This window comes from Accipiter gentilis, chromosome 9, assembly GCF_929443795.1.
Source record: "Accipiter gentilis chromosome 9, bAccGen1.1, whole genome shotgun sequence".
In the NCBI taxonomy this organism is placed as follows: Eukaryota; Metazoa; Chordata; class Aves; order Accipitriformes; family Accipitridae; genus Astur; species Astur gentilis.
Genome location: NC_064888.1, coordinates 26352611 through 26378398, shown reverse-complemented (window position 1 = coordinate 26378398; position 25788 = coordinate 26352611). Strand labels below are relative to the sequence as shown.

The window sequence follows — 25788 nt, the reverse complement described above, 5'->3', positions numbered from 1 at the left end:
GCAAGTGTTTTCTGTGTTTAGGCCTGCAGGTTAAAAAAATACAGGGAAATACCCTGAGAATCTTAAGTAGATCTTGGGTTACTGAACAATTTGGAGGTATTAAGACACAAAAACATAGGCCCAAGCAATGCTAGCCAGCAGCTCAAAGGGGATTTTAGGAAGTTGGTAGCAAGTAAATGTCACTCAGGCACCTAAAAGTAGCAAATGGGTACCTGGTTTTACTGCTTTAGCCCCAAGTGCCTATCATGCTAGTCAAGTAATGGCTGGCATGGCCACACGGGGAAGCTACTGTGCTATGAGCAAGGCAGCATGAATTGTGTCCTAACTATTGCCAAGGGCCTGCCATACGACTTGCTGGCATTTTATACTTGATGGTATTTTATTTCTCCTTCCAAAACAGAAAAAGGGGAGATTTCTGGACGTTAATCATGTTTCCTTCTCAAGTTGCTCTAGGTAGAGTTTGTCATCCCAAGATAAACTTTGCAAAACCTTGCTTGCCACTGGGGAGAGAGAAAAAAAATTCACTTGAACAGGCGTAGTTTGTGTGTGCATCTGCTGTATGCAACTTGGTCCTGTGTTCATAATAGAATTGTGTGGTATAAGGGCTTTTCAAGCAGCTAGTACCATTTTTATGAAAACACATTAAATACATTGCTTGTTTTAAAACCCATTCTCTGGCTGATCTCTAGGAGAGAATGCACCAATTCTCCCTGTGTGCTCATGCTGTTTAGTTTTTGCTAAACACGAGGAAGCAGATTATGGCTTTTAAGAGCTAAGCTTTGGCTTTTCTGCAGGTCTGTGTGAAGGGTGACATGTTGCTTTGGTGCCTTGAGGACAAAGATGTTTAGCTTAGAAGCATGCCTAAATAGGTTTAATACACAAGTTTCAATAGTCATACAGGTAGCTATTTTAGTTCAGTTTAAGCCTAGCAAAAATAACATGTACAAACCAGAAGCAAAAGACGCCATGCAGCCTTTTGTACTTATTTAAGTGCAATGGTTTAAATTAAATTAGTGCAACCTTTTTTTTAATGCAGGCAATGTCTGAGTTAAATGCTGCTACCAGCTGGAGAAGGAAAATTGTCAGTATCAATACCTTACAAGTGGCATGGCTTACTTTATCAGTAATGCAGTAATGGAAGGATTGGGGATTAGAAGTTCCAGAGAGGCTGCACTTCCTCCCACAATTGTTCTCTGTAATAGAGCAAGGGGTAAACCCAGACTGATTTTGTCCAGATGGACTTGGAACATTGTACAGTGAGAAGCTACAATAAGCAGTTTAACACTTATTAATTGGAAGGTGTTTATAAGAACTCCCTTCTCAAATTTAACTCTGAAGTAACCAGTAGCCTACAAGTTCTCATACATTTATTTACTACTAGAATTCCTATTACAGATCACTGTCTTGTAAAACCACTTCTGGAAGAACAGTCAGTAGACCACTCTCCTGAGAGTTATGGTTATTCACTAACAGTTTGAAAACAAGTCCATACCAGAGCATTCTCTTTCTTTTCTGGCATCCAAGCTTTCTTCTTTCATGTGTATGAGCTATTGCACACGGTAACGTTAGGATAAAACAGCATAACACAAGCCACAGGGCTCTGCACGCTAAGGGAGCATGCACAATACTTAGTCAGCACACACAACCTCATCAGCTTTTAATAGTTTCCAAAGGGCATTTAATTTCTAGTGTAATCCTATGCAGTTCCTGTTTAAGTAAGTGGAACACATACATTGAAGTCAACCTGTAATTTTTAGCGCTGATAGTTCCAGCAGGGTTGTTGAGCTGCATTTATGTAGACATTGAAAGAAAGCAGTGACATAGAACATGCACTATTCTTGTGGTCTTCACTTTCCCTGACATAGCAGAATTCACACTTTTTTCGAGGAAGTATTCTGAGTTCCAAACAGATATATCACTAAGCTTTAACTGTCTCCTATTCTTAAAATAGAAACCAGCAGAAACTAGTGTTGTGGTGCTTTTTTCTTTAACTGATCAGTCGAATCTCTAGCCTGTAGCCATTGTTAAGCTGCTAATAAGAAAGTGCAATATAAGGTAGCCAGCAATTTCCCAGATAAAGTAATTTAACATTTCCTTTTTTAAAGGTACTTGGTACTACCTTTGGTGGGGAAAGCTACATTCTCAGAAATATTTCCATAGTATTTATTTTTGTATTTACCTTTGGCTTAGCATAATATACACCTTATCAAGGGTGGCTTTTCTATTTTAGAGAGAAAACATAAGTAGACCATAAACTTGTATTATCATATAATTAGAAAAGATAGTTTGTGTGCATGTAAGGTGTGTATTTGCTTAACCTTATCTAGTGTAAACAGTTTTCCAGTACAAGATTTGGGGGTTTTGTAACTAGTTTACATTCCCATAATGCATAACCCAAGATTTCCTTAGCATGTGCAAAGGATGACAAATATCAGTACTTCATACAACTATATTTAATAAGTTATTACAGAAAAAAATAAAGTCCAAACTACAAAGTTTAAGCAGTTGTAAGCAATAGCAGCATTGAGCTCCATGTTTAGTCACAGTACTGCAGTTCCATACAAGCATTAGTCCAAGCCAAAAAGGAAGAAGCCTTGTTAGAATTACTAGCAAAAACAATCTAAGAGAACATGTAATAAAAGATACAGTACATTTAAAATTAGTTGGAAAAACAAGTACAGAGATCTTAGCTGTGAATGCTCTAAAAGTTATGTCCATTATTTTGACAGTAAAATTACAAATATCTAATACTTTATACCCCAACAGAACTACGTCCAGGAAAAAAAAAAAAAAAAGAGCCCAAATTATCTTTTATTAGCACCCTGGTTTTCTACTTACTGCTAAACTTTTTCTTATGTAAATTTGAGTGTGTCAGAATTATGTGACCAATGTGATTTCTGACCAGCTACCCATTTGGGGTATAGAGTAGTCACTAACATGAATATAAAATACTCTGTGGTATGATAGAACACTATAGCAGCAGAGATTAAGAAGTTTGGTTTAAAAAAAAAAAAAAAGGAAGGAAAAGAAAAAGGGTTTAGCTGACATCATACAAACTAGCATAAAGCAACTACATACAAGCCAGATTAAACAGAAGAGACATTTCTACAAATCTGTGACTAATCTTTCACTCATACCTTGCAAGTAGAGATGTCACAATACTGAAATATTAACATGGGAGCTTTTCCCAGTTAAGCGCCTTTTTTTTTTTCTTATTTTTCTTTTTTTTTACTACTCTAACAGATAGTGAAATCAGCAAAGTTATTTGCTAACTGCATATTTGCAATACAATTTGTTTTAGCCCATGCCTTGCTAGCAGGCTATAAAATACAAGCATGTAGGCAGAAATATAAGCATAAACTTTGTACCACTTAGCAGGAATTTTTTTATTCCCTTTTCATTCCTTAATCTCCTTTGTTTGCAATTTGCATACATTCCAACCAGTAGTACCTAATTTGAGTCTAAATTTTACTTCACTATTTGATCTAGTCTATACATTACTTACAGAACTGAACACACAAAGGATACACAATAGACCAACTCTGGACACATCTTTCTGCAAGTTACAGATGAGCCACTCTAATACTCTAGCATAAGTTAGTCTAAAAGTTCATCAGTAACTTGTTGAAGTAATTGTTTTGTCTAGAGGAAGTCATTGTATGCCCTCTTTACGCAACACCAGTTTTAGTCTGGATTGTTTCAGGTGCCAGAACAGAGAGTCACTGGCTTCAGGAAGGGGTTTCTTCTGGCTGCATAGGGAAACAAAGGTGATGTAAATGGAGGTGAAGTGAAAGGTGATCTGATATTGGCACTTGCTGTTGCCAACATAAAAGCAAAAAAGGACAAAGACATAAGAGAGGCAGAGAAGAACGGAGAAAGACAAAGAAGCTGACCAGATGTTCAGACATGGTGGCAATATAGGTTACTGCATTGCTACCAGGAAATGGACATACATTATTCTGCATTAACTAGGCAGCTACCAGCACTATGTGGTAATTTCATTAGAAAATGATGTGGGTACCTACAGTCTGCTCCATGCTGCCACTGATAAATGTATGCAGGAAGGAAGTTGTGCAGGAAAGGGTCAATTTAATTAAATAAATAACATGGTGGCAAAATACAATGAAGAATATATATTTTAGGAGGTTCAATATAAGACTATTGAAAAGAGTTTATTGAGTTCATGACGAGAAAAGTAATGGAGCATTATGCTGAATGGGCAGGGTCAAAAACCCATTGTTTCAATAGATTTAGTTCCTTATAACGGCAATAGTATTTCATCAACACTGGTGGTGTATAAATCTAGACAGCGAACTGGTACTGTGACATCCCTATTATCTCCCTAAATCATTTTGATAAAGGAAAAGGCTTTTCAAAATATCACATTTTTTCTGCTTCATTCTGTCATTTTATTGCCCAATTCTTTGTTACAATTTTCCAATCACTTTACATAACCAACCATTTTCATCATTGCCACACTATTGTAAACCACATCAGCAAGTTAATACATAAAGCTTTGCATTTCAAAAAACTAGACACTTTAGTAACAATATTACAAAGATTTTAGCTTCAAAAATAACTGAAAATGAAAAAAATAAACTTTTAAAGAATTAGCATCATAAAATTAATTTATTCCAAGTAAAAATACAAAATAATATTAATGACATTGACCAGATATGAAAGTCTCTCCCAGAAACAACTATATTAATGGTTGAGAAAGCACTCCTTAAAGAAAATACGAAATAAAAATGAAAAATATGTAAATATGTTTAATTTTTTTCTTAGCAAAAAATCTTTCTAAAAATAACAATGAAAATTTGTCTCAGTACAAAGGCTACATTACTATTGAAAAAATACCAGCATGAAGAAAAGGTACATATTTGACAGTAGAAAAATGATTTTAGTGAATCACAATGTCTAAAGTCTGCAATGAAAATAAATCTGCAATAAAGATTTATGCCTTTTTTCTTTTCATTTTTCTTTTTTTTTATACAAACAGTACAAACAGTATTGCACATAACAACAAATAGTCGAGGTTAGGTTAGCCTTCAAAAAAATCGACTAGTTCAAGTCTCACATCAGAAAAGGCCACAATAGGACCTGTTGTACCCAGGGGCTTCTTAGTCAAGTTGCAGTTCAGAACTCCATATTTTAAAAAATAACTTTTTTTGAAGGACCCTCTTTTAATATAACATATTAACAACTCAGGGGCACATTCATTTACAAAACAAAAGGGAGCATGTCATAATTTAATAAACTAAAAAAAGTTCTCTTTAAAAAAATACAAACAGAAGAACTCTCACAATTCTGGTCAGTCGTGCATAATCACACTTGATTATAAATATACAAATTAAGGGAAAATATTTTTTCACCTTCTATTCACAACTTTCAGCACCAAATGGAGTTTGTGTTTACACCTGTTCTTTATGATGATTTTGTTTTAGATTTAATCCAACATTATGCTATATTGTAAATTTTCCAGCTTCTCTCTCTCTCTCTCTCTCTCTGGGGGTATTTTTCTACATGAAAGAGGGGTATTTCTTCAAAAAGGTTTACTTCTTTCACATAATTAGGTAGATTTCTGTAGGTTAGCTATGATCTTTAATATTACAGTTATAAAGCTCTAACTTCTTCATTTTCAAAAAAACTCAAATAAGCATGAAAAAAATAAAGTTACCCATCTGTTAAATCATTTTTCTTGCAGAATTAAATTAATATATATTTTTCTGAATAAACTTACTTAGAAAATATCATTTTCTTTCCTATATTTCAAAATTGAGGTATTGCAAAAGATCATGTCAGTCAGAAAGCATGCCTTTTTCTTTAAAAAAAATCATCAGCCGACTGTTGAAAACTGTCTAGATACAAAAAGTAGTGCATAACAAAATGTCTTGTACAGATGAAAAAAAAACAGAAAAGACACCTGGGCTGGGAAAAGCAATATCACAAAAACGCCCAGAAGTAACTTCAAAAGGGATAACTATAATAAGCATTTTAAACCAGTAAAAAACTATTTTTTCTTTTTTTTTTTTTTTCCAAAAACAGAAAAAAAATCCTTTCAAAGCCAATACTTGCAACTAAACATTGGGAAAAACCACTTACTAAATTAGACACAAACAAGGACATCACAACAAACAAAACCCAGAACATTTAAATCTACTATGCGGTGTCATATCCAGTCAGATTGTCCCCAGAACTGCAAAAACAAAGGAGGAAAAGAAAAAAATAGTGTACACATTCTCACAATCATTAGTATACCAAGTGTGTTTATATGCTATCTGCAGCCCCATAGTTCATGCTAAAAAAATGTCCACTGTGTTAGCAGGTCTTAATTGTATTCAAGCTTCACAGGATACATCCAGGGATTAGAGAGATAACACCACATCCACAGAGCAGACATCTCATGTTACTTTAATATGCAGACATTTCTTTAGCACCACTTTTTTTCCTAACTTTCTTAAATGTGCCTAGTTTATTAGTTTGACAGACTATCTAATCGGTAGTGTATGTACGCTAGCATGAGCTCTTTGGTTTTCTGGACAAGGTCTGCAGCTACATAAATGATGCAAGCATTAGGAGAGAGATTGTAACTAAGAGCTCATTTCTGTTTATGTACCTGTTATGAACTGTCAAAAATGTGATAATGTTGGATACAGAGGCTTTAACAGTTAAGTTTGATCACAGTACTAGACATAATCACTTTACTATATAAAATAAATTGCACGATATATAACAGAGCACCGCAAAGTACTTCATCTACCATCCACAAATTTGTTTTAAGAATATCCTACAGCTAGTTTTATATTTGTTGTAGTATAGGTCATTCTGTAATGGGCTGATCCTAATTTCAGAAGCATTACATTTATTGAGGCATGCCTTCCTCCAGTCAGTAATCAATTTTTTTTTTGTTACTGAGTATTTTGTAGCCTACGTAGGTTCATAATTTGTGCATTGTGGGCAGGTTTTATATTAGACATATATAAAATTTATTGCATGCAGCAACCTGATTAAGTAAACATGCAGTCAAAAAATATTGACCTTCCTTGGAAGCTTTTCTGTATGCTATACTGATCTCCTTTCAGCAGCCATCACTATTTTAATCACATATTCATTTTTTAATTGATACCCTAGCCTGAATAGAGTATTATGGTATTAGTAATACCATTTTAATAGCAGCAAAAGCTATTGCAGCATACATTTACATAACACTAAAAGACCTAAAAAAAAAAGAAAAAAAAAGAAAACCCACAAAACAAAACAAACAAAAAAAAAAACCCTCAGCAAAACAAAAGAAAAAAGTCTGATCCAGCTTATGAGGTATCATCCTTACAAGTCAAAATGGAGAGCAACTAAAGGCTTATTTTCTTTAAGGGTTATTACTACTCTAAATGACCCAAACTAATGATTGCTGAATATCTGTTTTAAGTTTTTGCTACATCTGCCACCTACTTGTGAATATTACCTTTGGTAAGTCATCTGCTAGGGGCAAGTCTAAATTTCTGAAAATAAGTGCATGCTCCAGTTTAAAAATAAAAATAATTATAATAAAAAAATCTTCATCACATACACATCAACCCAGTGAAGGCTGATTGAGAATGGCAGTCTACATAATGTCACTAGTGACAAGTCTTGTGTAGGAAATTAAGGTACCAAGCAGATGTTTGTGTGAATCAAAGTGCAAAATCAGTACAGTTACACTCTGCCGGTTTGTATTATACTGGACACTGAGTTCAGTAATGTGACTGTAAATAATAATAATAATAGTAATAAAAAGACCCATATCTTCATTAAAGTCGAGGACGAATGCACAGATTTCCAGAACACTAAGCCCTGAGGCAGCGCTCTCTTTTCACTCGATTTTATCTACTCCAGTACTTGTTGCTGGGTGAGGCCCGGGGTTCAGCTCCAGCGGAACGGGACGTGGCGGGGCCGGTCACCTCCCTCCTTTACCAGTGGTTTGTGGAACTCTCGCCCAGCACGAGAGTGTATGCTTGCCCAGCAGTATTCACAGTAATACTGCAAACAGGTAACATTGGCACAAAAGAATGGAGCAAATTTTCCACCACAGCGAGTGCCCTGGCATTCATCACACATCTGATCATCCAGCACATATGGCTTCACTTCCACCTGCACCAGGAAAAAGAAAAATAACGGTAAGGAGATAAAATAGTTTTTCTAAGTATGAATAGAAGGAACAATATTTTAATTCGACTCTGCTGAAGGTTTTCAACTGATGCTGGATTAACCCAAAGCGGCTGGTAGTTAAATTTTCATACCAACCACTTTACTTGTTAGAAAATCTCAAGAAAGAAGGGTGTGCTTTGGTAACTAGTCAATGTTTCTTGGAAAAGTTAGGTATGTGAAAGTACTAAGATGGAAGTACAGTAAAAATAGCATCCCTAAGGATTCTGCTGCTGTCTAAGAAACCTCCAGGAATGTGAAATACAGTTGTTACATGGGCAGGGTGCGAGAGCGCAGCATTTAGGAAGAAAAATGATAAAGAACAAAATTATATTTCTAAACTTCAAAGGTCTGGTGAGTTTCAGAGGTTTCCAGAGAGGTTTTTTTGTTTCTTTGTTTTTTGTGAACTGCAAAGTGCAGGACCAGACTAATAAAGGAAGAGAAGATTCAAATGAAACAAGATTAAATGCACTTGTATTAATTAAATACTCTGTCTTGTGCTAGAAAAAAATCACTATCTCAAGATTTTTAGCTCTAGAAATGTAGTAAGATTTCATAGTTGTTCCAGCTATAGCCTTGCCATCAATTACAAATAGACTGGAGAGCTGCTGACTTTTATCCTACACTCAGTTGTAAACATCTTAGGACTGGAATTCTTTTTGCTTTTAAAGCACTTGCACCAAACACAAGTTGATGCATGACCAGGCACTTGCAATAATACTATTACAGAAGTTGACAACATGCGAGTTCCCTCCTCTGTGTCTGTTCCTAAGAATCAAGCCTACACATTTAAATTGAATGTTTATTCATTCTGGGGAAATCATTAGCTTATGCATGTGTAATTCTTATGGCTCTATAATGCTATTTATAAAGTGGTTAAGTACAGTCAACTACATTAAAAGAGCTAGAAAAAAACTGAAATATACATACTTATAAATAATTTTGCTGTAACTGCACAAGTGCTAGTCTGGCAAAATTTGTATATTGCAAGGAAAACTTGACTCCAGTAACTACACTTATATACATGCAGTATTAAAGAAACACAGAATGAGGTATTAAGTTGAAAAATGAGAAATATATTAAACAAAAAAGCTTTATGCTGAATTTTACTTCAGCTTATCCTGATCGCATTTCAATCAATGTTAGTCATTTGAAGTAAAGCTTTTCTAGTGAATTATATTTCTAGCCTATGGAACAGCTAGAACTGCCAATTTTATTTATTTATTTTTAAATTACACTGTACTACTAGTATGGCATGGAACAAGTCTGAATAACTGCCATTTTGCTTATCAGATGCCCTACCACTAAAATAGAACTATCATGTAAAATAAAACGGCACTGTCTCAAATTAAATTGGAAAAAAGCAGGTCCAATATCCAGCACATCTCTAGATCCCCACCTGCTCACATTTCCAAAGCATGAATTGTACAGGTCTGAAGTAGATTCTCTCTCTCTCACTCCTTTTCTTGTTTTGGTTAATAGTGAAATAATTTAAAAAATGTATGATGTACAATTCAGGGATTTCAATCTATTAGATTTAAAAACTAATATTTAAGGACTGATTAAGAGCCTTCATTCTTCTACAAACTCACAGATAAACCTATTTTAAAAACAGATAAAAGATAATTAAATAAACTTAAATTATCTATCAACCAACTGGGAAAAGTACTGATTGATGGAAAAAACTATCAGCTAGCATAATTTGTGACTGTATCCTAAAGCTTAGGAAAAACCCCAAGTTTTTAAACATGGATGATATATAAATCTCAACAGGTTCAACACTGTGATTAAGACTGCAGAATTAATCATCTTAGCCTCTCTGTAAAATTTTTCAGAAATGCACAAGAAATACTTAGGAACAGCCTTGTCTTAGTTAAAATTATGAGGTATAGTAGCACCATAGAGAAATAGTTTGAGGATATACAACTCCATGACCTCGTCTAATCTGACCAAAAGTTCAGTTTAGGTTTTTAAAGAAAAAGTAAAAATAGCTTAGACTTTGCAGCTGCGTGTTTTTATATGTATACTGCACATAATAGACACATCCAATACCTCTCAAGCTGACTTCTTAAGAAACAATTTATATTAGATAAAGCACAAAACAAGTCATCCCTATTGTAAAAATACATAGCAGCACTGCATGCTGTATGTTCTTTTGAATAATTCTAGATGCCAGGTCCTCAAAAACATAGGTGTTATTTTTACATGTAATCAAGAGGTGAAGACAGAAGGTCTAAAGGAAAAAAAAAAAAAGAAGTCTTGGGAATTAAGTAATGTTTTCTTTTAATGTCTCCAGCTTACATTTCAGTAAATACCTTAACTTGACTCTATACTTGAAAAGCCCTTTAGAAACGAGGATTTCATATGTACTGAACATTCCCCCCCTGCCTATCAAGCATCTATTGGCATTTGGTTTTGGTTAAATAATTCTCAAGACTTTTGAGGTCAGCATTACCTATTATAATAAGCCTGTGTTTTAGGAACCTCAAGTCTAGACGTACATTGCTGAGAGAATATGTTGCCTAATAGCAGAAATGCCAGAAGCTATATAAGTAGCCAGTAACTAAAAGCTGTTGATGCACAAGGAGCAAACCATGACAAAAGGAGGAGAAAGAAGCTGGGAAATTCTATGGTGTTTGACCTTCAGAATTCAAACCAAAACCAAGAACAAGTGAGCTTACAACCAAATATTTTCTGGTTTTAGTGCTTAACAGTTATCTAAGATGTTTAAGATATATTTTTTCACTCTGCTTTAGGTGCTTAAATAAGCCTTTAAATAATTAACCAATGTCATCTGAAGAACAAAGGTTACAGTGTTCTCCAACACAATATTAAAATAAGGATGTTTTTCATTTCTGTACAGTTTTGTGAGTAACAACCATTCTGTTCCATGCTATTTTACTTACCCGTTTATCAATGTCATTATGTTGGAGCTGGACAAAGCGAGCACTGATAGCAGCAATATAGCTCTGCTGATTGGAGAAAGCCACTCTGCCAGCACCTTTTGGATACTTCAACTCTGGGTCTGTATCAATGCCAGCATAGCAGACACCTCCATATAAACGGTCCATAATCATTGCCAATTCAACTGCAAGAATTCAATTGTTAAATATTATAGATTTAACATAAACAATAGTGTTGTGTTTCGTTTGTTCCATTAAAAAAAGCACACTTGTCTTCCAAAGTCTAAAACAGTAAACCCAAACATTGGTTTTAACAGATTGAATCAACCCTACGTAAATTACCATAAAACATAAAGGCAAAAAACAGAATCTGTAAAAAGAAACTTGGTGTGACTGAAGTGTGAAAAAAAAATTGCAGAGTTACATTGTTTAAGTAGGTATCAGGTCAACTGTTTTAGAATTTATCATATTGTAAATTAAAACTCTGCTATTTGGGGTTAGGTATTCAGGATCTCCCCAAGCTCCAGCCAGGCTTGTTAATGCTAGTTTACATATAAGATCACTTAAAGGTATTCCTGTATTTAGAATCTGGTATTTTGCCCTCATTACTAAGGTTGAAAAGACATTAAGGAAGTGTTTTACATTTGAAACAAAACTTTGTGAATCATGAGAAGTTACTACACTTAAATCAAGCCTACATTTTGGGTGCAACTTAACTTAGTATTTTTGTAGAACATTAACTTGATTGTGGATCTTTTAAAATGGTTTTTGCTTTTTCTGACACTAAGGATGACTCTAAAGAAGTTATAAATATCATTCATAAAATAACACAGGCTGAGTGCATGGCTGAAGAAACATACAGGAGGAAAGTTAAGGGAAAGAACTGAAGGAAGTAGAAAAGAGACATGTAAACTGTGCAAAGATGTATGGCCATCAAGCCAAGCTCTCTTTAAAAGTTGATAGGCAAACAAATTTCTCAGATGGGTGAGGGACAAACCCTCACAAAGCAAGATAATGGGACCTGTACAGGCCGTGCCAAGTCAGCCATTTTTTTAATGCTAATGTGTGAAAACACTTCCAGTAGCAAGTTGGAATTTAGCTATCCAAGATAAAATGAAAGAGATAAAAAAATATTTAAATCCTTATAGTTCTCACAAAATTTTCACTAGTTAATTATACAGAGAGTAGAGACAATTTTTAAATTGAATATGCATGTGTATTTGTATAAATGTGTGTGTCACATTAAGGGAAGACCATATGCTAATTTGTCCATTTGCAATGAGCAAAACTTATTCTACCAAACCAGATAACACTCTTGCTCCAAACAGTAAGGGGAAACTATCAGCATAATGTCGTGACTAGTAGCTTCTTCTTCTTTCTAATGATTTGGAATCATGATTTGGGTAATGATCTCCGAAAGTGACAGTACGGAACAAACGTCAGGAACACTTAAAAATATTTACAACAGTAGTTCCAGTAAGCTACTCTTGCCAAAGAGTAGACAAAGAATATACAGGATTCCAGGACAAGGAAACCATGCAGTGTTCAGACATCTTAGTAAAAAGTTCTGTATCAGATCTCTAAAGTTGCAAACAAGAAAAACTGGAAACTATTTGTCTGCTTTGGAGAAGTTAACTATTTAAAGGCATCAGTTTTCAAATGTAATGCATTTCAAATGTAACCTATGACAGGCCAAATAACATACAGTTTTATAAAGGCTATAATTAGAAATCAGATAGTGTTTAATTGTTGCTATTTACATAATTACCATCTTACAATTATGCCTTATTTTAAGATCGTGGGGAAAGTGAAAGCTGCCAAGAAACCTGGGCTGGGAGAAATCTTACTGTCAGCAATGGCTGGGGGACCTTGTGTACAGCTTCCCAAAAGAATCAGGATTAGGAGAAAGATAAAGTGAGGAGCTGAAGTTGCAGTGGGCTGGAAAGTGGCTGCCAAAGGAAAGTGAGGGCTACCAGGAAACTTGACCCAGAAGAAACCTGATCCAGAAGTCTTCCAGACAATGACTGAGTGGCCTTGTCTACTACAGCCCTGGAAAATTAGGATTAGGGTTGAGAGGATGAAAAAGAAAAACCATGCAGCTGACTTGGAGTGAAGATGGAGAGGGACTACTGAACAGAAGCAAGGGCTGCCAAAAGACCTAGCTAGGAGAAATGTTGCAATTTGCTTTGTGACCTTGTCATTGGCTCACCAAAAATATAAGGGTTAGGAAGAAAGAAAAGAGTGTTGAGCTACAGTTGGGAGCTGTGCTAAAAGGGGACCTTCAAAACAAAGTGGGGGCTGCCAGGAGATGTGGGCTGGGATAATCTTTCTTCTGGCCAAAGGCTAAGGAGTCTTGTCTATGGCTCTGCAAATAAAAGTGAAGAAAAAGAGTTAAGGGTGAAGCTACATTAGGAGTGGGTCTGGAAAGTGGTCTTCAGTACAGAGTGGGGCCATCAGGAGACCTGGGCTGGGAAAATTTTTTTCTCTGGACAATGGCTGAGAGGCCTTGTCTACAGCTCCATGGAAAAATTAGGGTTAGGATTTATAAAAAGGGAAAGAGAAGCCATAGAGGTGTGGTTGGAACTGGTTTGGAAGGGGGCTGGGAAAAGTCTGTCTTCTAGTCAAAGGAAAGGGGAACTTGTCTGCATCTCAGCAAGCAAATCAGGGTTAGGATTAAGATGGTATACATTACAAAAAATTAGCCAAGTTCTAGGATATTATGCAAACTTGGGGAAAACTGTTTCTACTGAAAATCCTAATTAGTAACCTATTTAAAAGATATAAAATGTTCACAGTTTGTATTTTGTAGACAGGAAGACACTGACTTAGAAAGTAAGCTATGATCTTTGGAAAAGACTGGGTGTATTTTCTGCTCTTTTACATATGCTATATATCTTTTCTCATCTTTTCTGCTTAATCTGGAACCCCCTGCTACATGGCCTACATTTTCCTTCTACTCACCAGCTCGGAGGGGCCGTGGAACTCCTCCAACAAAGATAGTTTTTCTTGGATCCAAAGGCTGAGACCCATCCATCACAAAGTCACTGTCACTTAGGTTCCAAGGTCGAATTTGCACCTGTATTAAGGATTCTTTTTAGTAGAGGAACTTGACAACTCAATTAAAATTAAGAAACAACTGCCAAATCTTTCTATAATTAAAAATATAATTTTAACTTAGCAAAAGCAGTAAATTGGTAGTATAAGCACCAAAACAATTTGAGAACATAGCTTATCTAAGTGTTTCAGAGAAGGTGGACAATTCATTTATCACCTCTAGAGGCCAGGCTTGAGTTAAATTTCATCATAGCAAACTCCTACCTCATTAATTATCTGCCCCTAATGGCCATTTTAATAAGAAATCTGTGAAAGGACTTTCAGAACATTTTACCATGTATGTGCAATTACAGTTGCAGTTTGGGCTTCTGGCTTTCCTGAAGTCACATACAGTGATCCAAAATTTTAAAGCATTGATAGGAGTGGGCATAAAATCAATTTCTGTGCTTGGATAACAAAATGATTTTTTTATAATGTGTGAATGCTCACTTCTGTTAAGCAGCAAGCAACACAGTTGATAAAAAAATCTTTAGATTACACAGAAAAAAACCTGCTCAGAAGTTATTTGGATAAAGCTGTTCATCCATCCATTTTTTTTGATCCTAGAAATCACATAAGCACACTCACTGTGCTGTAATATTTCGTTGTTCATTTATCTGTGCAAGCTTTTTAATAGTGTTTTTAAGAGGCAGCATGTTTTTCATCCTATCATATTCATCTGTAGTTTTCATCCAATTTGTATGTATCCATAGCCGCAAAAAGAATAGCATTGAAGAATTCTAGAGATGTGAACAATAGAAACAGGTTACCATGTGTCTTCTATTCTGCTATAGCTGTCTGCATTACTTGTTTTTACACTGCAGTTTATATAAGGTAAATGAGACCTAAATTATAAATTGATTAGTTATTGCATGCAGAAAAAATAATGATTAAGAAACCTAATGAAGTACAGGAGATATTTGAAGCTATCTGGATTTTAATTGGGTGTTAAGTTTCTTCATTTAATTGCATAAGGCTTTCTTTTCTTTCAAACAGTATAGAGGGAAAAATTATAATCTGATTGTTTTACAGCTAACATTATAAAAGGATGCATACTCCTGCAAGATACCAGAAGTACCAAATATAAAAGTTAATTGAACATGGCATTTATCTGAAAGAAGAAAATGTTAAAACCATGTTACGCTGATACAGAAGTCAATTCAATGTAACAGCAAGGACAGCAACAGGAAATGGACAAGTCAATTAACTGTAAGTATTTCTTTATTTATTTATTAACTGAAAAGAGTAACAGCAAGTGGGTTAGTAAGTGTCGTGGCATAAGCTACTTACTGGTTTATCCTTGATTGTGGGACTTGACACACACAGGTAAAGTTTCCCGTCTTCTTCCAGACAGGCATCTATCAGAGCTTGTACAGAGCTTTCTTCCTGGAACAGCAGAAAGGCATAACCTTGGAAACAATAAAGGCATAAGAAAGAAAAAGATCAGATTAATTTATAAAGCATTTTTTTTAATAAAGAAAACAAACCCAAGAAGTGAGATATACAAATTACAAATAACTGTCAAGGCTGTGAGTTTGTTTTCATAAATTAAATTCACTGAATAGATCATACCCTCATACAGTATTGATTTCAGAATGGAGACAAGAGTGTGTGCTGCATATGGGTATGTTTATTTGATTAATTAATGATTTTGAGCAGTGAGAATATAGACTGGTGAATAAGGGGTTGTTATCCAACAACTGTATCTGAGCTATTTATCAGTGGTATCTGTTGGTGTCAGTGATTATCATCTTACAATGGAGGCTCTGAGTTTCTAGTTACTATATACAATGAATAAATATTAGAAGAAAGGGTCAAAAAAGTGGATAGGTAAACAGATAAATAGAATTCTGTGCTTGCTTACTTAACTATGGAAAAAATGCTCACATAAAAACAATAAGCACGAGCAAAAAAGAAAGGCATGCGTTGTGTTTTATTATGAGTCAAAGACCTGCTGTTGTTATTTATGTTTAAATAAAGCAGTTCAAAAGAAATTAAGTCCAATAAAAATTCCTCCAACTAATTCACAATTTTAGGACTTTAAATTAGCCAGTAAAACTAAGTGTGTGTGGCATTCAGTGGTCTTATGAAAGCAGCTAGCAAGAAAGCTTTCTTCAGTTTTACTTAAAGTTGTTAAATTTGAATGAAGATTTGACCCAAGCAGTCCATGCTTTTGCTACGTCAGAAGTGAAACTAATACAGCACATTCTACAGCAAGCAAAGGCATCTAAAGACTGACTGCTAGACTTGAATACAGCTGCCAGTTAAGAGGACTTTCTATCGAGCATGCATTGCTCTTTTGCTCCATCAGTACAACTCCGTTTTCTCATTGAATGTGAACGTGTTGGCTTTGACCTTTATAATTTCGCACTTGTGTGTCTTACAGGCTACCTCTTTTCAGAAAATCAGCAGCAATTAGAGGCAGCTGGAGCTTAAGCAGGGACTGCTAGAGTTTCTCTGCCTAAGACTATTGACACAAACTAAGTGCCTACACGATGATACACCATATTTAAATTATGACAACCGCTGACATAGCTTTACACAGTCTATTTGCTATTAATATAGTAGTGACTTACCCTAATTTTGCACTGAGTATTGAGTGAATACTATTTGGCATGTCCTTTTTAGATAAATACTACACAACTCTGATTTATAAAAAAATTTAAGACACTGAAAAAGTGTTTTCCTCGGTAGAGTTATTACGTACCAAATTACCTCTTACCCTACTATCTCTAGTCCTGTGTGACTTCTCAAAGAATATTAAATTCTATGCAGCTGTTTATTTTCAGAGGTGAAAAAAAAGTTCGCGTTAACAACATAATTACACCCCAGAACACATCTAGACAGACTGACTTGCCCAAGAAAACAAAATAGATTGATCATCACTCTTGCTAGCAAACAAGGAACTTGCATACCTAGAGTTGGAGTAGATTAAAGATACTAGTCCCACTAAAAAGTGAAATACTTCTTGAGTAAAACCACTGGTTTCCTCTCTAGCAGATGTAATTCTTTTAAAACAGTCCCCTAAAGATATAAACACACTTCAACATTTTCATTTGAGACTTTACAAAACTAATTACATTAACTGAGCATGAAAGTAATTAGCTTGCAATCACTATCACTTTTAGCTTATTTTCCATCCATGCACTTGTTTTATCTTCCTTACTCCACACCGTCCCTTCTGATTATATTCAATAACCAGAGCAAAGAGTTCAGAGAAACTGAAGTATTTTTAGTTTAGCAGTGCTCTCAGCCTTATAAAAAGCCCCAGTCAGAGAACTAGATACTTGGAAAAGAATACCATGGCAACTACACCTCCAAAGCCAACTGATCACACTTTATGGTTCAGCCCAATCCTTGCCTCATATTTTGTATAAATGCCTTGTGAGGCAAATTCACAGAAGATGCAGTGCAGATCATTCCAGTACTCTGAAATCCAAATAAGAATACATGTATATTTATGCATAGTTTAAAAGAATGGTTTACAATGTATTTAAATAGACTTAAACATTTAGGATTTATCTTCTGGCCAGAGCATAAGATCTCAACTCTAAAAAATTGTCTATGTCAGACTTTTATAATTTTAAACCAGTAAAATATTGGAAATTACCTTAGCATAAAGTCAAAATGAAAATTTGAAAATGTTTATTGTGGCTTAATTACTTAGCAAAAATCTGGGCAACAGCTTGGGCTACTTCCTTCTTCTGTGAAGCTTTTTCAGGTTTTTCTGGGTCACAGTAAGAGGTTACATCTGTGGTAGCTGGAGTTGACAGCCATTTTGGGTACAGTAAATGGAATGATTATAATTTCCCAAACCAGTTAAAATTAACCAGACACTTGTTAATTTTCTCTGGCTGCTAGATTACCAGAGCAGTCCAAGTTAGTAAGAATTCAGTTTTCTAATCTGGGGCTAGCACCTGCCATGAAATTTAGTAAGTTAACACCTCCTCCTTTCTCTAGACTTCTGTGACTGTAACATATTCTCCTGCCTGCTACAGAATCTGTATGGGCCCTCTGAAGAAAGACAGGTAAACAGTTTACAGTAGCAGTCTTCTGTTTATCTAGAAAAGTAAGCAGGCTGGACTAGCATGACACAATGTCCAGCATTACTTCAAAACCTGGTGATTGAACATTTATTCCAATTATTCAGGAACTTTTGATATTCAAGATTAACACAGATTACACTGAAATGAAAAATAACTAAATAACAGAAGTTCAGATAATATAAGGATCATGTAGAAGCTGATTTGGACAAGAAAGATACTTGCCAAAGTTAAAGGTATTTTTACTCATCTTCTAGAAGCGCATAGGGATGCAAACCCCCTAAATTCAGAAAGGTGCAGCTCCCTCCCATGAGCCGTAGGAAGTGCTAGGCATTGCTATTATTGAAGACTTACCCTCTTGCTCCCAGTAACACCGTTTAGAGCTGCATTTGCCTGTTCATACAAGCAAATATGTGCTTCTGTGGATGCACTTCATTTGATTGGAACACTATAGCAGGAAATGCACTCTGAACTCAGATGCCAGTATAAAAAAATGAAACTGGAAAATACACATGCCAAAATTGGCATTGCATAAAGAATTATCTCACACTAGATGCAATTTAATAATAACTTTTTTGCACAGGAACAAAACACCATTTTTAGTAACTTCAGCCACAATTTAAAGAAAAAAACAGCACACCAATCTGTAAATTAACAGTAAATAATTTTCTGTCAGCTGCGTTTAAATGCTACGCTTGGCTATACCTTTATAAAACTGTAAGAGTATTCCTTCCCTAAGAGATCCTCAAAAACATCTACTTTAGGCATTATATCCTATTCTACTGTGTATTTCTGTTACTATTTCTACTAGATGCAATGAGAGATGAGCCTAATCGCCCCAAAAAGATTTACTGCATGGCTAGTTGACTGCTAACATTCAGAATGGTCAATTATAGGGGCATCTATGTTTAAAAGAAACTTAATTCATGTTTAAAGACAGTAGGTGAGGTAGCATTAATAAGATGGTCAGTTTCCAAAACAAAAATATATTAATCCATATAACTTGAATTATTTAGCAGATGCTGAAAGTTGCTTCAAATTCCTCAGCATCGTGTGCTTCAGCATGTTCTCCTCTCTGTGCATCATGGGTATCATATGACCTAAAGCATATGGGTTCTTTCCAAGAAGTAAGAGATCTGATGAATTTCAAAATTTTAATCCTCTACAGCAGAATCGTGGTAGCATGCTGCGGTAGTACATTGCAGACAAACTTCAGCAGTGATCCTTTCTTACCTGACCAGACGTTCTAAAGGTTTGAAGGGTCAAGGGACTGCTCCTGACTCAGATTCCACAAAGTAAAACAGGTGAGATACTTGAAGCCCCAGAAAATAGCAAGGTACCTGACAACAGCTGAATATTCTATACACACAGATATATGGCTTCTTGGCAGAGCAGAAACAATCCAGCTCCTTCTCAGCTGTTGGTATAATACAGCACTGTAGTGCTGACAATAAACATCGCACTTTGCAATTCACTGGAAAAAGGCAACAACATACTTTGCTGTAAGAAAAGTCACTACAACTTCTAAGGGGTACAGCAGAGGGAAGATGAGAAGATTAATTTCCCTGGATTCTGAAGCACAGCCTAGGAGCTTCTCAACCTTGAGCTCAAGGATTCATTATTTTACGGAAAGCAGTACAAGAACTAAGCTCCTTTGTACATGTCCCATTCCGACATCTAAACAGTGACACAATTTCCACATGAAAGGATAATTAAGTCCAGTTGGTCTAATTTCACTTAACCTTGCTGAGAACAAACTGGAAAATCTGGCATATACACTGTGTCCCACAAGCTTGAAACAAGGTTGTCACTTGAAATGCAAGATACACTTGGAACTACCATAGAATGTTGCTATAGTCTTGAAAATGCATTTTTGCCAGCCTAGACAGCGTGGAAAATATCTATTTCAATTAGTATCAACATAGGCATACCTTCTCTAATGACAGAAACCTTTCTGTATTACTGAAAGCATGTTTTATAATAAGGCTTCAGTCATCTCTTTAAAACAACATGCTAGATAGAAAGCTTATTAAGGTGCTTAATTCTGCCTTATAATAGCAGAATCTTAATATTCATACTTCTGTGTTAAAAACTGGCATGTCGGTACAAATTACAGGCAATCATATCGGAGTTTTAGCTAGAAGTGCATGAGTTCTGCCCATCCTTCCTCGATGTAATTAAAGAGAGTTACTCATGAACCTTTAATAGAGCAGAACATGTATCAAGTGTATCAGGCAAGGGAGAAAGACTTTTGGGCCTTGTAGACACCATTCAACTTAGCAAGCCATAGCTGGTAGAGTTTATCAGAGAAGACTATCTTCTTGTCTAGACCAACATATTTCTCAGAGTTAAAGATGATCCAACTTCATGCCTTCCATGGCTCACCAGGACAAGACTGCATTTCAGAGCATCCGTGAATAAAAGATGTTTAAAAAAAAAAAGAAAAAAAAAAAGTCTTTCTTTTATTCTTCTAAACCTGGTAACACCTTTCTTGTACAGCTCCATCATTAGGCACAAAGTTGCCTTTGGGGGAGAAGGTAGGAGAGAAGTCTGGTATACTAGAATTTTTACACTCCTTTCAGTTTAAGTGATTATTACTGATGTTGTGAATGCTAAGGTTGTCTGAACAGTGTCTAGTTACTTAGTGATACAGGAATATTTCAGAAAGGTGCTAATGGAGTAGCTGCGCAGCTCTCTCACTTAATGAAGTCCAGAGTGGACTGCATTCAATCAGAAGTTTTTCTTAGACATTTCAGTTAATTGTGAATTAGTTCCATCTCTTTACATTAACTGAAGTTTACCATTTTATGCTCAACTTGCGAATACTAAAAGTAATTCATAAGTTCTTTATGTTCTTGCATTTAAGAACAGCAATATATAAATTGCAGTTCAAATACATCAATCATGAGCTCCATCTTCAGGTACAAAGCCAGCACTTTGGCATTCAAATGTTACATAACCAATAGGGAAAGATTAACCTATTTCTGGCTCTTAGAATCAGGGCTACTTTTCAAATAAAGAAAAAAAACTGTAATGAAAAATTATATATAAGGTCAAAGAGTATTTGAATATCCACGTCAGAAGTCTGCATATCATCTCTTGATTTCCTATGTAATTGACCTCAAATCCATAACTCCCAAAATCCAGCCCACTTAAAAAATCAGATATAGAAATCATATTCTAAGGGTCATGTGTTCTCAGTTTTATAACAGTGATGTTGAGTGGCAGAACTAAAACAATGAAGAGAAGGACCTCCTCTTTACTTATCCATAGCAAGTCAGAACAGTCTTTGGGGAGTCACATTTATTCATTTCATATGCAAAATGGAAGGACTACTTAGACTTGAAAAAAGTTAAACTACCTTTGAAGCACATTTTCCTTTATTCTATCTTTTTAAAGTTTAGACAATATCTTTTCTGATGTTTTTATAGGCTCCAACATTACAATAAAATCTACCATCCACCAAAGATCTCTTATAAAAGTATTTCAAAATATATATCTACCTCATATTAATATGTAAAAAATAAGATGGAGTTAAACTGGCAAAGAAAATTAATGTTCTGGTGTCACATCTTTTATTTTAGTTTTAGATGGTTGAGATGGCTACCTCAAAGAAGTAGATTTAAATAGACAATTTTAAAAATGAAATATAAATAGCACTTTATTTTTTTTTCCTGGATTTTTAAAAATAGTTTTGAATTGAATTATGGTTGTATTTACTGGAACTTTTAGAATAAATTTGTTGTAAAAGCCACGGCAAAGGAAGATTTAGAAACAGTGTGAACCAAATTTCTAAATCAGTTAATGTGATGACAAAGGGTCATTGCTCAAAGTCACCCTTAGTAATCTTATTAGAAGATGCTTTGAACATGAATAAAACACATTTTTAATCCAAAGATGAAATGACTATTAAAAATTAAACTCTTTTTTGAAAAATAAAAATCCAAGGTGTTAAAAAAAAATGCAGACTTTCTTTTAAACATTGCAGTGACATGCCTGGATTTTTAAAAAACATCAAAGGTTTTAAATACTTAAGAAACCTCAAAATAGAAAGGGCTGTAATCTCACTTAGCTACTGCAGAAGAGTGAAATTATGTATTAGTCAGGGCTGCAAAGATTAATTTCTTTTAGTCAGTCTAATTTTAAATGGCGGTGTATGACCCTGTCAGCTGATTCCTTTCTCTAAAAAACAAAAGGTGTATAAGAAATGCGAACAGTTTAGCATATTAGTGAGACTCCTATTCATTTTTACATGTTTTTGATGAGTACCGGACTAAGTCTGAGTAGTCTGACACATAAGAAATTCCCCATTTGCCACATTAAAGACAGACAGGTTTTGGGGTAGGTTTTGTTTGGTTTTACTTAAAGGTATGTAGTCCATATGCTCAGTTTCATTGAAAAATAATTGGATCCTTAATCTAAATAGCAATTAAATGAAGTGTACATAGTTAAATGGAAGACAGGATACATAAGAAAAGTCAGCAAGCAAGCAGATCATATGGAAGAGTTGAATGAAAACTGAGGTTCTCTATCACTAGCTTCTGCAAAATAAATTGTATGTCTTCCTAATTCCAATTTTACCATTAAATAGTCCACATCACTGAGATTACCAAAAGAATGGAAACTAACATTTTAACCCTTACTACTAAGGATCCTACCATAGCACAAATAACAGAGTTGTCATAAATATTATGGAGCGTTTTTCCACACATCTTCAATTTAAATGGAAAAAATCCCAAACCAATACCCACAGAATGTGTGCTTGCTCCATGAGGACATGCATTCTTTCGGGGACATGGGAGAGGTATCCCAATGTTTCCTTTGCACTTCAGTGCTGAATAGAAAGGAAAACATTTTGATAGTGCTATAGTGAATATATACAGCTAAAGATTTACAAAGTCCTTTCAATTCCAAAACATGTCAAGATGCAGAGGGGATTTTACTAGTCCTCACTACTTCAAGACTTTCACTGCTTATGGGGAAAATAACCCCAGTATACCTATACCATCTCAGTTTGTCCAGTAGTAAAAATACTCCTACCTGTATTGAAATTGAAAAATACTACCACCTGTATTGAAAAAGAAAACACTGAAATGCTTTTTTTTTTTTTTTTAAAGCCAAAAGAATATTCTATAAGCATACTCTCTTTTTATCTGGCGTTTTACTTCTACACTAGAGTAAAACATTGCAACAGCAAATTTATAGGGTTGTCTCCTCTTTCAAAGGTCATAGCCATTTTAAAACTTCAGACTTCAGACTGCAACATGATCTATAGCAGCTATAAATCAGAATTAAAGGGTATAAAAACATAAAAGAAAGGTTTTAACATACAATTTGGTTTATTGTAGCTATAAGAGCAGTCACATGAATTAATCATATGAAAAAGACTAAATTTTTGATGAGGCAAGAGCTATCTTTGTGAAGTTTACTGGGTCAGCAGCATGAAAAAAACAGGCATTTGCATTCATGAATATCAAAAAAGCAACTAAATTCAGAATTAAATTTTTCAATTTTGGTTTTCAAGGGCAATATGAAATGGTGACTGCTCTGGGCAGAGCAGCTTATTGTCATCACCTGGAGAGGGTCAGGTCTGCTGCTGCTGCTTTTACTCTGGACAGATGGCTGAAAAGAGATCAGTTTCCAAGTTTGACCAAAACCTGTTACTCTTCTTTGCAAATAAGCCGATTTCCAATTCTACTCCAAGCAACATTAACATAGAAAAATTCTAGATAAATATAAATTGTGTGCTTGATTTCATCTTCTATTTCATGCATAGTATCAGTATGAGGTAAAATAAATGAAACAAAGATTTTCAGGGGAAGAAAGCAAAAGTCAAAAAATCCAGGCTACTTTTAACTGAAATCAGTTATTTAATTATTAAAATTTGATATTGGGGTTTACAATATAAATTATTTTCATTTTTAAATGATATGTTTTTCTTAAAATTTATTTTTGAAGAAGAAAGGCAACAGCACTTACTAGAGCTGTCATACACAAAACACTCAGGACGGTTGTCAAGAACTTCATTCAGAGTAAAGAACTTCAACCAAAAAGAGAAGATACCCAATGTCATTTACATAGACTAAGCCAGCAACATATTTCCTGATTTTGTATAATTCTAACTCTCCTGTGAGCAGACAGATAATCTGCGCTTCACAATGAGTCAACTGTGCCTAGAGAGGAACTGAAGTTGTAAGACATTTCTTGAGACAGAATGCAGAGCTTCAGTACCAGGCTTTGACTTTTCTACTTTTAGTCAAGTAGTCAATTTGTCAATTACTACTGTGGTGCGTTGCTGGTTAATAACTGGTTTGAATGTTCACTCACATGTGGATTGTTTTGAGGTTCTAGTTGCTCAAGTTTGTCTTTGTTGACTACATAGAAAAGATGCAGCTTGAAAAACCTTCCTTAGTAATAGAAGGTTTTTCCAAAACTCACAATTGCAGAACAAATTTCTCTCTCAAAAAAAAAAGTTTCTGCTTAGTGAGAGTATGCATTTTTCTGGGAGATCAGAATGGTTCATTTTACAAAAAAAAAATTACTGGACTTATCAAATCCTCTAAAACATTATGTTTTTCACTTTATTAAATGAAAACTGTACAGCTTCTATTGGTATACAACAGACTACTGATTATACTATCTCAGTATAATGAGTAGTCACATACGTCATAGGCCCCCAAACTAGACAGAATTTGCATGGTATAAAGTAGGTAAAAACTGCCAGCCACAGCACTGAGATATCCAATAGACAGCAGTTCTCAGCTGCTCCTAGCTTTTGAAATCAGCAAGAGGCATATACACTGCTTTGGGCAGAGGCATCCACAGCATCTTCCATTCCAGCACCTGATGCATTCCCATTGCCAGTCCTAACCTCCGATTTGAGACAATAGAAGTATAATTTGGGATATTACCTTTGATAAATGGCTAATTTATATATTTGGATGATATTGCACTAGTTTTATATTACTGTATCATTATCTTAGGGGTAGAATTGTGCACATCACTGCAGTGATTCTAGGAACAGAATACAGAATATTATAAATACAATGCTTATAGAAATTAATAAAGAGAGCACAAGCTTCTAACACATGAAATGATTACAACTGATTGGGGGGGGGGGGAGTAGAGAACGACTTATTTTTTAGGTGACCCTCAGAAACAGTGAATACACTGCAGTGCTAGTACAGAAAATCTCTCTTCACCACCACCCCCAATCATCACCTTGAACTTATTTCCATGATTTGAAAGAAGAATTTGATGCTTCATAAATTATTAGTAAAACAAGACATAGCACAAGCACAAAATATTATCAAGTCCTCAATATCGCTATTCAAAGGACTGCTTTTATCCTGGAGTCCATAATACTCAGATCAATTCATATATTTCCATTTACAAAACAAAAGAAAAGGCAACATTTAATGAAAATAGTATTTAGATGGGGAGCGGGGGGGCACAAACCACAGTAAAATCTACTTGGCTTTAGAAGTGGTTAATGAGAATCAGACAAACATTTAAGTGCTTCCATCTGACAAAAATGGTCTGGTTACTTCCCATAGATAAGTGATGGA

The 25788-nt window shown here is 35.0% G+C and overlaps 1 protein-coding gene across 4 annotated transcripts in view; it reads right to left on the bottom strand.

Annotated features, from left to right (window-relative positions):
* Positions 1-4610: 4610 nt before the first annotated feature.
* Positions 4611-25788, bottom strand: part of CPEB3 (cytoplasmic polyadenylation element binding protein 3) — a 96826-nt gene continuing 75648 nt past the window's right edge. For all 4 annotated transcript variants that reach the window (XM_049810436.1, XM_049810437.1, XM_049810440.1 and 1 more), the window contains 4 exons: positions 15468-15586; positions 14046-14160; positions 11088-11269; positions 4611-8127 (listed from right to left, as the gene is read on the bottom strand). In XM_049810436.1, coding sequence (XP_049666393.1) covers positions 7900-8127; positions 11088-11269; positions 14046-14160; positions 15468-15586 — 644 coding nt within the window. In that variant the 3' untranslated portion in view covers positions 4611-7899. The remainder of the gene's footprint in view (positions 8128-11087; positions 11270-14045; positions 14161-15467; positions 15587-25788) is intronic.